The sequence below is a fragment of the Macaca fascicularis genome, chromosome 11 (genome assembly GCF_037993035.2).
Source record: "Macaca fascicularis isolate 582-1 chromosome 11, T2T-MFA8v1.1".
In the NCBI taxonomy this organism is placed as follows: Eukaryota; Metazoa; Chordata; class Mammalia; order Primates; family Cercopithecidae; genus Macaca; species Macaca fascicularis.
In genome coordinates, this window is record NC_088385.1 from 113,357,927 (window position 1) to 113,375,849 (window position 17,923).

Genomic DNA, 17,923 nt, shown 5'->3' on the forward strand with positions numbered 1-17,923 from the left:
ACTAGATCTCATTTCATAACATTTATACTTTTAAAAGATTCATAAATGTGAGTTGTTCCAAGATAAAAGGTTTTGTGTAACTGAACTGAGTTATTTAAATTTCAATTTGAGTTTTAAATTTTAAAGTAATTAAAATTAAGTAAAATAAAAAAAATTCAGTTTCTCAGTCACACTAGCCCAGCATTTCAAGTGCTCAGTAGCCACAGTTATCTAGTGTCTAGTGGCTATGGTATTGGTCCCTGTGGGTCTATAGTAACTATTCTTTTTTTTTTTTTTTTGAGACAGTGTCTTGCTCTGTTGCCCAGGCTGGAGTACAATGGCAAGATCTTGGCTCACTGCAACCTCCATCTCCTGGGTTCAAGCAATTCTCCTGTCTTAGCCTCCAGAGTAGCTGGGATTACAGGTGCCCACCACCATGCGTGGCTAATTTTTTGTATTTTTTAAGTAGAGACAGGGTTTCACTGTATTGGCCAGGCTGGTCTTGACCTCCTGACCTCAAGTGATCCACCTGCCTAGGCCTCCCAAACTGCTGGGATTATAGGCATGAGCCACTACGCCTGGCCTATAGTAACTATTCTTTTTTTTTTTTTTTTTTGAGACAGAGTCTCGCTGTCTCGCCAGGCTGGAGTGCAGTGGCATGATCTCGGCTCACTGCAACCTCCGCCTCCCGAGTTCAAGCAATTCTCCTGCCTCAGCCTCCCAAGTAGCTGGGGCTACAGGTTCGCGCTACCACACCCAGCTAATTTGTATTTTTAGTAGAGACAGGGTTTCACCATGTTGGCCAGCATGGTCTCGATCTCTTGACCTCATGATCCACCTGCCTCGGCCTCTCAAAGTGCTGGAATTACAGGCGTGAGCCACTGTGCCTAGCTAGTAACTATTCTTAAAGGACGTATATTCCACTCTTAAATGGTGATACAATGTGCTCATTGATATATGTTAGAAGAATGAGGAAAAGCAGTCTACTCATCCATGTGGATATTGTTGATGTATTTCTATATGTTGAATATAGTAATTTATGTGTGAATTACAAGTTCTTACATTTTGTTGTATTTTATTTAAGTATGTTTTTATTTTACCAGTTTTACTAGCATCAAATTTTATTGACATATAAATCCCCTGAGGACCTAAATAACAATATTTTTATACCCTTTAAGAGAAATTTATTTTTGTACTTGATGCTTAAGATATGTGATTTTTACTTAACTTGTTAGAGACACCACCCACTTGGAGATTGAGCCCTTCACTCTTCTCGGCGTGTGTGCTGGACTGATCCCATACCCTCACCATAACCAGTCACCGAGAAACACTTACCAGTGTGCCATGGGGAAACAAGCCATGGGTAAGATTTCCTTCTTGAAAGTTCGTTCTGAATACTTGGAAATACTTTTGGAAAAAATCTTACACCTTTATTCCTGCTTCACCAGTATTATATGTTTAAACAAATCAGGCACTGGGAACACCGGAGGGTTACCAAGCCCAGGGAGTTACGTATGAAACTCTGCAAGGCTTGGTGCCCTGCCATGTCTAAAGCTTAAACAAAAATGGAGAAAACCTCTCTAAACTTGTTTCCTTCAAGAAAACAAAGCAATATATAATTAGTGTCACATAATTAAGAGGGATAAATGTAAAGAGAAAAGCCCTGTAAGATGTAACTTGTTAACCTTGAGAGATGGGAGAAAGGGCAGAAAAACTCAAGCTTAAGGAGGAAGAGGGAGAAAAAAACAGATAAAGATGTACAATGTCTATTCAAATGTACCTAGTAATTGCCTGGTTGACAATCCCCGAACCCATTATACCCTTGCAATTGCTAATGTATCTCCTAAAACTTACCCAATTCATGTCACACTGATTCCTGAGTTTATTTTGCTTCCTCTTTCTCTTTTTCTTCCTTTCATATATTTATTTATTCATTTGTAACATTTATTGAGCATAACTGTAGACTAGACATGAGGCTGGAGCCTGAAAATAGAGAGATGAGGCAGAGTCCTGTGCTCAGGGAGTTCAGAGTCTAGTAGAGGAGACCAACAAATAAAACAGTAACCCAATCTAGTATAATCAATGCTGTAATTGAAAACCAAAATCTAAGAAAATTAGAGGAGGAAGGTCACTTAAAGTAAGAGTGGGTTGTTTCTGAAGGGTAGAGCTGAGCTGAGTCTTAGAAGACTGAGTATATTTGAAGGTATGGAAGTGTGAGCAAGTATGGCATAAGAGGTCTCAGTTCTTTGGTGTGGCTGCCTAGTGTAGCGTGGTACAGAGGCGTGAAAGGGAAGTGCCATATGTTGAGGAGTTTGAGTTTTATCTTGAAGGTAATACAGAGAGAATGCTGGTGCCCCCTTACCCGCCACAAAAAAAGTTTTACTTATAAAGCTTTTTGAAATGTTTTTTAAAATCATTTAAATCCTAATATATTTAATAAATTTTATTTTCGTATATGCCCATGACACCAGTATGATTGCCATCTCTGATTTAAAGTATGATGCAAGGGGCTTCATAAAGAAACTGTAAAAATGTAGAGAGGGAGGCATTGCATTGCCTTTGGGTAACAACCGGAATGCATTTAGCTCCTCCGTTACCAACAACCAGCTGCAACTGACCATAGCTTGGCAATTAAGAAACCCTATTTCTTCATTATGGATAGAGAGTAGATATATTTCTTTTCAAGTTTTTATATTGCCCTCTGGTTAGCTACCAAGAAATAAAAAGCATTTTATCCTGCTAGTATTTACCTGAATGATGTAATGCCTGGACAGTTGAGAATCATTCCCAGTGGGAAAATCTAAACAGCAGCTCATCAATTTAGCCTTTCCATTCATCCTCAGCAGCGGTGTAGGCTGATTTCCCGCTTGTGCTTCTGACTTGCTAACAAGTTGAAATATACAGTACTGAACCCTGTGTGTCATGAAAGGGCTATCACTTCTATTGGGTTTACCAAACCATTTTGTTTCATGATGTGAATCCCAGCTGAAACAATACACCTTTTGTGTGGAACCTTCAGCAGAATTAACGGAAGACTAATCACTTCATCGCTAATGCCACTCTTTAGTGTGTTTGAAGATCGAAACAGAAAGAGCTGCAGCTATCTCCATGTAGTGAAGCTTTTTTAAAAAATAAAGAATAGACTTGAAAGAAAGAAATAATATTTTTATTTTTATAACTCTGCTTCCCACAAAAAAAGAAAAGAAAAGAAAAGAAAAACCCTTTATATGTGGCCATGAGTATCTGAAACGTTTGGTTAGTTACCACACACAGTTAAGCAGGATCAGTGTGTACAGAAAGCCAATTCAGTGTCTGTAGAGTTCTTTTGTAGTTTTCTGTGTGAAGGTTTTTTTTCTCGTTTTGTTTTGAGTGTCATTTGCAATTCATTGTCTGTGTTTTCTGAGGTTGGTGTATTCAGCTGCTCTGACCCTGGGTCCTGCACATTTAGCTCCTTGGATACAATCCTCTGACGTTACTGCTGACGCTAGGAAGACAAAAGCCACTGAATATCTTAAGTAATAAAAAAAAGCCTTTGTTACTGTTTGTTATTATAAAACACCTGACTGGAAAGAAAAGCAGCGAGATAAAAGTACATTTAGAGTTGGCATATAACACAGCAGCATTTCTCTGTGGACACTGAAATAGCTGCAGAAGTATTGAGCAAAGTCTGCTTGCAAAACGACAAAAGGAAAAAGGTCGGCAGAGGGAGAAAACCCACAGCAGATACCCAGGTCTGTAATGCAGACTTCGCACTTTAAGTAGGACTTCTCTGGATCGGTTTAATTCCTTGCAGTCTTGACAGCTGATAACTAAAACTCACACTCTATCCTGTCTTTACTATGAGCCATTGCTGAAGATTATTTAAATTCAGAGATTCTATGTGGATTTTCTAAAATAATATTTTAGTTGCTAGTCATCTGTCTGCTGGTCTGGTCCATTTATAACATGGAAGATAGTAGGTCACAATTAATTCACTAAATATTCTAGCCAATCTGGAAAATTTGCTCTCTACCATTCCCTACTATCCCTCCCACTACCCCACAAGAGAGTGAAGAAATGAAAGTCATTTTCTGTTACTACGAAGGAGACCCACAAACCACAGAGATGGAAAGCCTTACCTTGTATGTAAGAGGGAGCTAATCCACGATAAAACACCAGCAGAGGGTGTTTCTTCAGTCTTAGGCGCTTTAAGTTATTAATAAAGTTCGAGTTCCCACACAGCACCTTACTGTGCCACTGAGAAGCACTTCTCCATGGATATGGCTGTGTGTGTATTGTGACATGGCTCAGAGCAAGAAAGTCAGGTGGACATCTGGAAATGGCTGGATCTCCAGGTCACTCACTCAGCACTACCAGGAAGGGCTATGTGTTGGAGCCACCTTTTGTGTCATCTCATTGGCGCCCGATGCCAAGTTCACATGAGCCACACTTTCATATCCTGCCCATTCATTAGTTGGTAATCCTCTAGTGGAACACTTTCTCCTGTGTAAAAGGATCATTCAGTTACTATCAGCTCAATTAATGAATATGCAGCACAGACCTTCGCAGACCTCAACAGTGGCTCCTTCTCACTACCCCTTCCCGCTTCAACTGCAAACTACTGGGACTGTTTTCTAAGCTCAGGAGCGAATGCAGCTTCTGTTTTTGTATTTGTTTTCAATAGATTCTATTCCTTAGTAGATAGTTTCTTCCTTTCTGTTCCCCACTTTACAGTAGGCTGAGATGTACTAGAAATAGGCTGGAGGATTTTGAGACACTAAAAACACAATATACAAAGATCCTCATAAAATTTTGTTTCATCCTACACCTCCCCCTTTCTGTTTGATTTGATTTTTAGCATATTTATTCTTTGTCCATTTGAGGGTACAAATGCAAAAAATGTTTTGGCCAAATTACCCTGGAAATTATTTTTCAAATTCTGCTATTGGTTAAAAATTTTTTTAATTATTGTAGCTATTTTAGGTATAAGCTTGTGTGGTATTTTCTAAGACTAGAATGTTAGCAATGAATATATACGGAGGTACAGTTGAGTACTCTTAAGTTTAGTATGTAGCTTTGAGTGGGAGGTAGAATGAATGATATTATAGGGTAATAAGATATGTATTTTTATTATTACTAATATTGTTAATATTGGTTATAAATAATGTTGCCACTTACTGAGTGTCCAAATTCTTTACATACATTATTTCTTTTTTTTTTTTTTGAGATGGAGTGTTGCTGTCACCCAGGCTGGAGTACAGTGGCACAATCACAGCTCACTGCAACCTCCACTTCCTGGGTTCAAGGAATTCTCCTGCCTTAGCCTCCTGAGTAGCTAGGACTGCAGACGCACGCCACCATGCCCAGCTAATTTTGTGTGTGTGTGTCTGTTTTTAGTAGAGACAGGGTTTCACCATGTTGGCTAGGCTGGTCTCGAACTCCTGACCTCATGTGATCTGCCTGCCTTGGCCTCCCAAAGTTCTGGGATTACAGGTGTGAGCCACCATGCCCAGCCCCCTTTTTTTTTTAATCATAATAATAATCCTTTGAAATATAATACATACTTTTTTTTGTTCTGACAAGGAAGCTGAATCCCAGTTTTGTTGAGTAACATATAAAAGGTTTTCTATGTCTTCTATGTAATGTTACCTATAAAGCTTACTAAAATTCTTCTCAACCAAAACTAACTTCTTTTCTCATTTTTTTCCTGTCCATTGTGGATCACGATCAGGCTGCCTTTTCTGGTAGAATGTAAATTATAAGCCCCTTTAAGTCAGGGGCTCTGTTATTTATTACAGGTTGAATATCCCTTACCTGAAATGCTTAGGACCAGGATTGTTTCAGATTTTGGATTTTTTTGGATTTTGAAATATTTGCATATACATAATAAGATATCCTGGGGATGGGACCCAAGTCTAAACATGAAATCCGTTTAAGTTTCATATACACTTTATATACGTAGCCTAAAGATAATTTATATGATATTTTTAATAATTTTGTACATGAAGCAAAGTTTGACTAAGTTTTGACTACAACCCATCACATGAGGTCAGGTGTGCAGTTTTCCACTTGTGGCGGCATATTGGTGCTCAAAATGTTTCTGATTTAGGAGCATTTTGGACTTTGGATTTTGGCTAAGGATGCTCAACCAGTGTTACAGTTGACTCTTGAACAGCACAGGGGTTAGGAGCATCAACTCCTCTCACAGTTGAACATCCATGTATAACTTTTGACTCCCCTAAAGCTAATTACTAATAGCCTACTGTTGACTGAAAGTCTTACCAATAACATAGTCAATTAACACTTACTTTGTATGTGATATGTATTATATACTATATTCTTACAATTCAAATAAGCTAGATAAAAGAAAATGTTATTAAGAAAATTATAAGGAAGAGCAAATATATTTATTATTCTTTAAGTGGAAATGGATTATCATAAAGGTCTTTGTCCTCGTCGTCTTCACACTGAGTAGGCTGAGGTGTAGAGGAAGGGAGAGATTGGTCTTGCTGTCTCAGGGGCAGTAGAGGCAAAAGAAAATCCATATATGAGTGGTCTCCCTTTTTAAGGAAGCTGAAAATAGTAATAGGGGAATCAGAGTTTGAGCATGTGCTGCACACAGACAAACCCTATCATTTGCTTGCCTATTGCTTCTTGGCAAAATGGTTAGTCAGCCATTCATTATTTTTATAAAAATTTGGGAATCTGATAGCATTTTGAAGTTTTATGACATAGAATAGTTTATAAATCCTATTTTAACATTTTAACTTACACACCCATAGTCAGTGCTGCTAAAAATACACGTATATGTATACTATCACAAGTTTTTTGAAAAGCCTTTAGAGAAAACTTTTTGATGTCATAAGCACTAAACATTTGCTAAACTATTTTGTTGTTCATCCATTCAGTGGTCAGTTGTAATGCCTGAGAATTATGTTCTGGGCCTGTTAGCACAATTTATAGCAGGATCCCGTCTCTTTCACCATTGTTTAGAGGTGCAGCCATTTATGTTTCCCTGCTGCATAATAATGCGTGTCTCAGGTTTCAGAAGACGTGTTTGGCAGCCTGGTGGGACATTGCCTAAACCCTTGTCTCCAGCTGAGTAAAGTATACAATTGGAACTGAAATCTCAACATAAATTTTAAGTGATTTCATATAAAAGGACAAACTTATTGTCAGTGAACTTTACCATAATCCCAGCAGTAGTAATCTTATTTCTAAAACAGTAAGTGATCTATTGCCAGGTATCCTGCCCAGTTTATTAGTTGGCACTAAAATAGCATAAATTAATTGGCAATTTATAGTGCAAACTCGATAAAAAGTTCATGAGGTTCAGTTCGACTTGTTTTTCAGCTGAATCCTGTTAAATTTTTAGAGACTTAAGCACATACTGTCATAAAAGTATAATGGGATTCTTCAGTTTAATTCACTTGACATTTATTGAGCATCTATAATCTATATAATAAGCATGGCACTGTCACTGTACTAGATATTCCCAACATATTTACTATTTATTTCAATAGTAATTGTCAAGGAGTACCATATCATTTTTGCTGCTTGGTTTATTTTCTTTTTCTTTTCTTCTTCTTCTTTTTTTTTTTTTTTTTTTTTTTTGAGACAGGGTCTTGCTCTGTTGCCCAGGCTTGAGTATAGTGGTATGATCTTAGCTGACTGCAACCTTTACATCCTGGGCTCAAGCACTTCTCATGCCTCAGCCACCCAAGTAGCTGGGACTACAGGCACACACCACCATGCCCAGTTAATTTTTGCATTTTTAGTAGAGACATGGTTTTGTCATGTCTGGCCTTGAACTCCTGAGCTCAAGCAATCCACCCACATTGACCTCCCAAAGTGCTGGGATGACAGGCATGAGCCACCACGCCCAGCCTGAATAACTTACTTTCATCCCCAAAATGAAATCATCATTGATTTAATGACATGAGTATGGAGAAAAAGTTAAAGGAAATGAATATTGAGTTTTGGTGTCTGCACACCCTAGGGTGTAACTCTGTGAAATGGCACTTAGGTACTTTGGAGTGTGTGTGTGTGGTGTGTGTGTTGTGCATGTGTCACTATGGAAGCATGTGCAAGAGAGAGAGGCTTAAAGCTAGCTTCTTTTTTCTAACACTAACATCTGTTCTTAGCTATTCACGGGGGAAAAAAAAGAGATACCTAGGAGAAGTTAAAGAGGCTCTGTAGCCCACACTCAAGCTCAACGGTAGAGCAAGACTGAGTTTTCCAAATTTAACGTCTCTGTGTAGCATCAGTTCTGTGCCCACAAGCCCAGGAGACTAAAAGACTTTTCTTCAGACAGGTCCATGAACCCCACTGTGTTTATGAGGGGAAATGAGAGAAAGGGATGAGAGAAAGGGTTAACCTTCTGATTTCATGTTCAGTTGACAGTGACCCAATAACACCCTTCTGAGGAACAATCAGGTGGAAAGACTGATTGCTAAGGAGGGAAGAGCCCACCCCTGATTGGGCTGTACCCTAGATTTCTTAAGGAAGGGACCAAGCCTTTTCCCATTTTATCTCCAGTGTTTGGCACAGAGTAGATGTTTATTAACTGCTTAATAAGTGAATCATCAAATAAATGAATAATCCCCTCTTCCTTGCTCTCACTTTAATTCCTCTTTGTTCATTCTTTTTCTTCCCTTCTCTCCTGTATTCTTTTTCATTTAGAACTTTTGTAATTGTTTATTTCTTTTTATGGAATATACCTGTTTATCCATTTTATAAGCTCCTTGGATGTGAACACTGGGCGTTATCTTACATTACCTCTCCCCAGCAGGCCTGGAACATGGTAGAACCGAATAAAGAATTGTTGATTGTGAAGTTAACCAGTGGAAACTAAATCCCTTAAATGGGATAATATAAATCCAAAAAGTCTAAATTATTTAGATTAAGATATACTCTGAGTATATTTTTCCTTCTTTGTAGGACTTTAAAACTTTAAATATTAGTGAGAAAAGTTGCTTTTACAAGTTGTTAAGCCACCATGAGAGTATTGCTTTTGAAATTTTGAACCTGAAGAGTTTCTTCATTTTAATTAGTGATGTTAATATATTTATCTCTATTTTCATTACTACCTTATTATTTCACACAATAGAATGTTGTATTTTGTTTTCTTCAATATCAATGCAGGTACTATAGGATACAACCAGCGAAACAGAATTGATACTCTCATGTATCTACTAGCATATCCACAAAAACCCATGGTTAAGACAAAAACCATTGAATTGATAGAATTTGAGAAACTGCCAGCTGGACAGAATGCAACAGTTGCTGTGATGAGCTATAGTGGCTATGATATTGAAGATGCCCTTGTTTTAAACAAGGCCTCTTTAGACAGAGGTAAGTGAATTTTCAAAACTAATGCCAAAGGTGCTTTTTGCAGAGTTAGATATAGGGATGATTAATGTAGAGATCACTTGGTTAATGTCATTTCAAGTTATTTGAATTTTATGATATAGAAACAGGAGATGGTTGGGTTTTGATGTTGGCTTTCTTGTCATTTTTAATGAATAGTATATGGAGATAATTTGTTAAACATACTACTACAGAATATTTTTCTTCTCTGTTATTGTATTGGTTACGTGAGACAGTCCTTCAAAGAGAAAAAAAACGTAAGAATGTGTTTTACAGCAGGAATTACAATATATGAAATATGTGTTTTCACTGTATCTAGTGATATATATTATTAACAAACCTGTTTGAGAGGGCAGTAGCAATATCTGGATGTAAAAAGCTGTTTCTTATTTGCGTAACCTCATAATTTCGTACCTTCTTTGGCCAAGTGACGAAAGTTAAAAATATACGGCCGCAAACTCTGGCGTGGAGTTTTTCTGCTTTTCTTTCTGTTTTTGACAATTACTTTCGCAAGTCACCACTTCGTGATTTGTTAGACATCACCTGATCTGAAGTCTGACTTCTCTATTCATAATCTCGATTTCTCTTTTTCCTTTCTGGCATACCCACTATGCCTTCCCCTTCCCTCTTTGTAGTTGCTAGGCAGCCATAATAGTACTCCTAGACATGTGTCTTTGGCATTAATGTTGGCCACACTTAATTTATGCCTCTTTTTTTCCTCCAAATGACAACAGCCATGCTTTAAAACTAGATGTTTTCCTTTCTGATTAACTGGTAACATTTATGTGGAAATCTGAAGACTTTGTGATGTCTGTCAGAAACTCTGCAACCCAATTTAATGATCTGAGTTTACTGTCCGCTAGCTCTTAAGCTATCACCTGTGAATAAAATGTCTCTTTACACTTTGAAGAAAACAGTTCTTGATTTCATGCAGTTAAGATTCACATTGCACTCCAGCATGTTGCAGTTAATGGCTACTGTATGAAATTTCAAGATCATGAAATGTTTCCAAACCAGCTGGCATTCTGAGCCCAGTTTATTATGGCCATACACAATTTCCTAGGAGCCATGATGACTACGGCCTTGCTTAAAGACACAAATGTCTTCATCTGACGTCCAGTTGTAGAAATTTGTTACTTCATCTCACAGTCACCTTCATATTTAAAAAATTACATTACAGCCCTGAGATTTTATTTATAAATCCACTTTTACCTGATTGATTTCTAAAGTCACATTCTTAGATTTCTGCTTTTGGTGGAAAATTGTTAAGTGAAGGATTTTACAGCCATGCATTTATTTCATCAGTAATAACTGGCATTGCATCCTGAGACATTTTCTTATTTAAGTGAACTCTGGCATGGCTCAATATATCCTGAGGAGATTAGTAAGAGAATCTAGTTTAAAATAACTGCTTGGCCAAAGGGAAAAAAGAAAGAAATGCAGCCACAGAATCTTAGGAAATTATAGTGTTGAAGGAATGACAGCTGTTTTGGGTAACTCTACAACTCATGGATTTTTTTCTTTTAGGGATTCAGTGGTTGAGTTTTTTTGCCCCACCCAAAGGTTTTTCTTCTGTCCTTTTTGCTTATTTTTCTTCCTTTTATTTTTCGGATCCATTGGTAGACAGCTTATTTTTCTTAATGTTCAGATTGTTAGTTGACTTCACAGCTTTTCCCTCATCCACTAGATAAATGCAATCTAAAAATGTCATTAAACTCCAATCTTTAGGGCAGAGAACTATTTTTCCCATTGAAATAATTTGATTGTTCTTTTTTCATTCTGTCTCTTCTCTGGAGGAAAATTAGTGTTTTTACGTGCTGGCTTAGAACTTGCTCCAAATGCCAAATTTTAAAAAGAAAAACTTTCCAGGGAAGGTTAGCAGAAGTTGTGCACCAAAAGGATGTGTGTCCTGGCTCGGGAGTCAGTGGCCTTGTGCTGTTTAACACAATCCTCAACTCTGCTGCCAGCTTGCTAGATGACCTTGGCCACTTAATTTCTCTGGACCTCACTCCTAGTGCCTGTGAAAGGGATAGGTTAAGCAGGTGATTTCTAAGGCCCTTTCCAATTCTAATATTCTATGGCTCTGTCCTCTGAAAGAATCACAGTGCCAGTCTTAGATTTCTCTCACCCTTCTCCAGTTGTATTCCGTGCAGAAAATGGTTGTAGAGATTCCAGTGTTTACACAGACAGTAGGTAGGGGACAAGTCCTGTGCCACTTCTTCAGATTATCAGATTTTTATTTGGTTTGTACTGGTCCCAGATTATGATCAAATACAGAGAAGCTTTGGGATTTGGGGGAGAGTGAGGTGGAGTGGATTGCTGAGTAGCACAAATCCATGTTTTCTTATAGCTTTGGATTACTGGTGGTTCTAATGCCCATTTTGGTTTCGTTTTAGGCTTTGGGCGTTGCCTTGTATATAAAAATGCTAAATGTACATTGAAACGATATACCAATCAGACTTTTGATAAAGTAATGGGGCCCATGTTGGATGCTGCTACAAGGAAACCTATCTGGCGACATGAAATCTTAGATGCAGATGGTATTTGTTCTCCAGGTAAAAGCCTTTTGAAAGAAATATTTTTAATATATACCTTTGAAATCATGTGTTATTCCATAATATTTCTGAATATTTGACAAAAAGGGCAGAAAAACGTAACAACCTATAAAACCACTATCCAGACTCAACCAATGAGGTCATTTTTGATGAATTTCCTTCCAGTTTGTTTTTCTATACACTATGTTTTTACCTATCAGTAATCTATGCTAACTGTAATTTTCTAGTTATGATTTTGAATAATAGAAAAGCCACTTTAAGGAAATATTTAGAGTAGTTCGTGTCCCTGCATCTGCACTGGTATTTCTTCATTTACGCATTTAGCTTACAGACTACTTTAGAATTTTATCCCCCTGCAAAGGTATGACTCCATTATAATTACAAACTTGTAATGCATTTTGTTGATGAAACAAATAGTCCTTGCCCTTATGGGTCTCACAGGCTGGTGCAGGAGACTGACATTGATCAGAGGATCATGCACAAACGCAGGTTAAGGAATCATATAGGTAGCTATGAGGCCATTTTATAGCAAGAGGATTTGACCTAGTTAGGAAGATCAGCATGGCCTTCCCCAAGGAAGTGAGCTGGAATCTGAAGGATAGGGAAGAGTTAACTAAAGAAGAAGGTCAGGGAGCGTGTTCTAAGTAGTAAGAAAAGCTTGTGCAAGGGTCCCGGAGCTTGGTAGTTGAAAGATCTGAAAGAAGACCAGTGCGGCTAACAAGAAGAGAGTGCAGGGAAGCATGGTGCACATGAGTTGGTGGGTGACGCGCGGGGTAGGTGCCAGAGTAAGCAAGTCCTTGCAACTGTGTTAGTATTGTCTTTATTTTATTTTATTAATTTTATTTTTGAGACAGGGTCTCAGTCTGTCACCGAGGCTGGAGTGCAGTGGCACAATCTCAGCTCACTGCAACCTCTGCCTCCTGGATTCAAGCGATTCTCCCACTTCAACCTCCTGGATAGCTGGGACCCATAGGCGCGTGCCACCATGCCTGGCTAGTTTTTTGTATTTTTTGTAGAGATGAGGTCTTACCATCTTGTCCAGGCTGGTCTCGAACTCCTGGGCTCAAGTTCTCCACCCACCTCGGCTTCCCAAAGTGCTGGGATTACAGGCATGAGCCACCATGCTGAGCCCGTGATACTATTTTCATTTTGATCCTAAAAGCAGTGATATATTCAGATATGTGTTTTGAAATGATCATTCTGACTACAGTGTAGAAAAAGGATTAGAAGGGCACTGAAATAGAAGGTAGACCTGGTACCAGGAGCTGTGGTGAAGGTGGAGAGAACCCAGTTGTTAGGAGGAAAATCCACATGACTTTGTCATGGTTGGCCTGTGGGTGGTGAATGCTTTATCAAGCTGTGATTCCAAAGAGACACAGAGTACGTGACTTCTCCTCCCTCTGTCTGCCTTTGTTTCTTGGAGGATTTTTCTCATCCTAACACTGGTCAGTATGGCTTGGAAAATATGCGCTATGACAGTACTACAGGTAGTTGGTCTTTGAGCTTACCAGGAAGAGATACAAAGCAAAAATGGGAATAACAGCAAAACCAAAGAAATATTTTGATTTTCTCATTGCCCAAGTTGAATTGGTGGTGGCTTATTACTGGTTGAAATAACTGTAAATAAAAATAAGTGATCAAAACTTAACATCCTAAGAGATATATAAAATTGCTATTTACTGAGATGATGTTTCTTATGTTAACATAGTCCTCTGAATTATTTTCTTAATTTTATATACACTGTGGGGTGTGTGTGTGTGTGTGTGTGTGTGTGTGTGTGTCTGTCTGTCTGTCTGTCTGTCTCATTCTGTTGTCCAGGCTGGAGTGCAGTGGCATGATCATAGCTCACTGCAGCCTCAACCTGGGCTCAAGCAGTCCTCCTACCTCAGCCTCCTAAGTAGTTGGGACTACAGGCATGTTCATCTGTGCCTAGTTCGTAATCTTTATTCCACACAGATGATAACAATATGCCTAACACTTTTCTTTTCTTCTCAGGTGAGAAAGTAGAAAACAAACAAGTGCTTGTAAATAAGTCCATGCCCACGGTGACTCAGATTCCTTTGGAAGGAAGTAATGTACCACAGCAACCACAGTACAAAGATGTACCCATAACGTATGTATTGGTTGTGCCTTGATAATATGTAGAAAGGTTAGAAAAAAGGGAAGGAATGGGAGAAATTAGAAGGTAGGTCTTGGTGTGTTGGAGAACTAGAAATAGCAATTTGGGGTAACATTACTTGTCATGAAAAAAGCATGGCATAGAATATAAAACTAGTCTATGGAATCATATAGACCCTAAACTGGGTTTGAGGTATGGACCACATAGGCAGGGGTTCCTGATGGAATTAACAACAGGATGAAGGGTACATGGCATAATAGTGCCTGGGTTTGAGGATCAGTGCAGCTTGCTGGGGCTAGGTTGTGAAATTGATACTGCAGAGAGGGACATGATAAGAGTCATATTTTTAAACAGTGAAACACACTGGCCACAGCATGGCATCACAGTATACTAGAACATAGCCCAGCTCTCGTACAGGTTGTCTTGTGTATCTTACATGAGTAAAGCATTTAAATTCTGTTAGCTTCAGTTTTTTCATTTGTATAATACAATGAAAGAGTTAGACTTGTTAATCTCTAAATTTCTTCTAAGCTCTAAAATTTAATAAAGTATGAACCTAGTGAGAAGGGCCAATGATAGTCACCACATTGTAATATAAAAACCAAACTAGAAGAGATATTTAACCTAGCCAAGGTGAACTAGGCCAACTGAGTTTAGGAGGTGGCAGTGAGGGTGACATAGGAGAACTGGATTCTTGAGCTGTGATGGCAGTTTTACAAATGTATTCAATACACAGTAGCTGAGGCCTGCTGTGTGCCAGCCACCCTGCCTCTTGTGCCAGTGATATAGAGCTGAAATAAGCCACAGGCGTTGCTTGCAAGGAGTCGTATTTAGTTGGCAAAGACCCCCACACAAAAAAAGTGCGGTAATGACCGTGATCATAATAGCTTATTGGGAATTTATACTGTACCAGTTACTGTTCTGGACATTTTACATGTGTTAGCTCAGTTAATCCTACCACCACCCTAGGAGCTGTGTTCTCTTAGTGGCTCATTAGAAAGATAAGATGGAAGCAAGGAGAAGTTAAGTAACTTACCAAGGTCACACAGCAGTAAGGGGCAGCACCAGGATTTGAAGTCATGCAATCTGGCTTCAGAGCGCTTCTCTTGACCATTGTGCTAAACACAGCAAGAGAGTTATCTCGGGTGCCATGGATTTGTCTCTGGAGGAGGAGCACCAAGGAGAAAATGGGCAGCTATGCTTAGGGGATGGTCCAGACTCTTACACTGACTTCTACAGGGTGAACAGCTATTTTACAGTTACAGAGGTGGCTCTGCTGGTTGGCTCTCTTCCTGTCTTGAAGGAGGATATCTCTTTTTCTGTGCAAAGTTCATCTCTCCTTTCGGTTTCTTAATTTTATTCACTCTTTTCAGAGACCTTTTTCTGTCATCTTCTCTTTTATCCTCCCATATTTTCAACCTGTTTCCTATTGATTCCTTCTTTACAGGTTAGAAAATGTGCTCAGATACTTTTTACCTGTAAAGGAATATAAAAGTTTTTTCTGGTCTTTGTGTCCCTTTCTAGCTGCCACTGTGTTCCTCTTCCTTTGACTCTGAAGCTCCTCAGAGCAGTCGTCTGTCATCTCCATTTCTACTTTGTTACCTTCTGCTCACTCCCTAACCCTCGGAACTGGCCTCTTACCTACCTCCTCATTCTCCTGAAACAGCTCCAGAAGAGGTCACCAAAGACATCCTATATGTTCATTTCATTCAAGAAATACTTTTGTTTTTGAGAGTGAGTCTTGCACTGTCACTCGGGCTAGAGTGCAATGGCACTATCTCGGCTCACTGCAACCTCCACCTCCCGGTTCAAGCGATTCTCCTGCGTCAGCCTCCTGAGTAGCTGGGACTACAGGTGCACACCACCACACCCGGCTAATTTTTTGTATTTTTACAAAAATAAAAAATACAATATGTTGTCCAGACTGGTCTCAAATTCTTCGCCTCATGATCTGCCCACCTCGGCCTCCCAAAATGCTGGGAGTCATAAGTCACGGCACCCAGCCCTTAAGAAATACTTTTTGAGCATTAACAGTATGCCAGGAACTATTCCGGGCGCATGGGATAGTGCAGGGAGGAAAACCAGCAGTACCTGTCTTTGTGGGAATCACACCCCAGTGCTGGAAGAGAGGAAGTAAAGAAATAAGCAAAACCCATGTGTAGTCGAATTTGCCAAATCAGACAGACTCTTCAATCGGAATCTTCTTGCAGACTGGGACTTTGTCTCTTTTTTTCACCTTGTACCCCCTAGTGTCTGGCATAGTACCTGGCACATAGTGGGTATAGTGGGTATTCATTCAGTAAATAGTTATCATATGAATGAATGAATTTCATATGACCCTTCTATAGCATTTGACGCCACTGACCTCTCCCTTCCCTTGGTGTTGTGACACTGCTCTCACCTGGCCCTCCCTATCGGTCTAATCACTCACTCTTAGCCCCCCATCCTTCCTGGCCTTGTGGTGACTTCACCCTGGCCGGGATGATTCTTGAGCCTCATCCGGACAAGCTCCCCATTTCTCAGCACTCCAGTCACCCTCTTTTTGCTGATGACTCCCATATAGACATCTGCCTGGTGTCGGCTTCCTATCAGCACTTGGGCAGCTTTACAGTGGCCCCAAACAGGCTCCTCCTCCTGGATCCCTGTCTTGGTAAATGGCATCAGCTGCCAGCAGCCAGCTGGTCACCAGCACAATCTGACTCCTTTCCTTTACCTGCCACACACACCAATCCTGTAGTTCCTGTCATCTTAGCAGCTCTCTTCTCTCCTTCCTGCTGCAGTGTCTGTGCTGTGGCCCTCTGCTCTGCCTGGAGTTCCTGTTAACTGTCCATCTGCCTCCAGGCTGGTACCTCTCAGGCTCTCTCTGCATCACTGCTAGGGTGATTTTTTTCTTTTTGAGACAGAGTCTTGCTGTGTCGTCCAAGCTGGTGTGCAGTGGTGCAATCTTGGCTCACTGCAACCTCCACATCCTGGATTCAAGCAATTCTCTTGCCTCAGCCTCCTGAGTAGCTGGGATTACAGGGGCATGCCACTATGCCCAGCTAATTTTTATATTTTTAGTAGAGATAGGGTTTCACATGTTAGGCTGGTCTCGATCTCCTGACCTCATGATCCGTCTGCTTTTGCCTCCCAAAGTGCTGGGATTACAGGTGTGAGCCACCGTGCCTGGCTGGGTGATTTTCTAAACTACTCCTCTGGCCATGTTACTCTCTTGGATAAATAGAGTGAAACTTGAGTAAGTTAAGTGAAAGTATGAATGACAGGGGCGCCTGTGGGAAAGTCGTCCTCAGCACACCTCCCTGGCCTCCCCCTCACACACTAAGCTGTATGTTTCTAGGAAATCACCTCTTATTATCCAAAATGTGCCATCCTAATTCAATTAGGCCTTGTGCAATCGCTCAGGCTGCCACTCTGCCAGTGACCCACTCTGGTCAGGTCTCAAGTTGAGGGTTACCTCTTCTGTGGCAGGGCTTGACAGCCTGCCACTCCCTGCCACCACTGTCATCCCCCACTCCCAGCAGAACTGACTGTCTCCCTTGAGCCTCTCCTGTTCTTCACACCAGATGTCATTACTGCACTTACCTGTCTCTTCCTTGATTGGATTGTGAGCTCCTTTGGTGCAGTAACTGTGTCTCCTTAATTGTTAGGTGTCCAAAGGCTACCAGGATCTGATACGTGGTAGATTTCTAATAATGTTTGTTATGTGAAAAAAAAATTAATAATTGAAAAACTGAGTACGTAAAAGTACTATTACCATTAAGAGCTAGGAGTTGAGTCTGAAATCCCAGTTCCACTTTGTATGAGTCATGTGCCCTTGGACAAGTTACTTAACTCCTCTAAGCATCAGTTTTCCTCATCTATAATAAGGGAATAACAGTATGGACTCTTGTGAGGATTAAATTGCACTGTGCCTTCCTCATAA

The 17,923-nt window shown here is 39.8% G+C and overlaps 1 protein-coding gene across 4 annotated transcripts in view; it reads left to right on the forward strand.

Annotated features, from left to right (window-relative positions):
• The window catches only part of POLR3B (RNA polymerase III subunit B), a 136,762-nt gene that overhangs the window by 78,585 nt on the left and 40,254 nt on the right, over positions 1 to 17,923 (forward strand). For all 4 annotated transcript variants that reach the window (XM_005572107.4, XM_015431480.3, XM_015431478.3 and 1 more), the window contains 4 exons: positions 1,215 to 1,342; positions 9,103 to 9,312; positions 11,724 to 11,882; positions 13,878 to 13,995. In XM_005572107.4, coding sequence (XP_005572164.1) covers positions 1,215 to 1,342; positions 9,103 to 9,312; positions 11,724 to 11,882; positions 13,878 to 13,995 — 615 coding nt within the window. The remainder of the gene's footprint in view (positions 1 to 1,214; positions 1,343 to 9,102; positions 9,313 to 11,723; positions 11,883 to 13,877; positions 13,996 to 17,923) is intronic.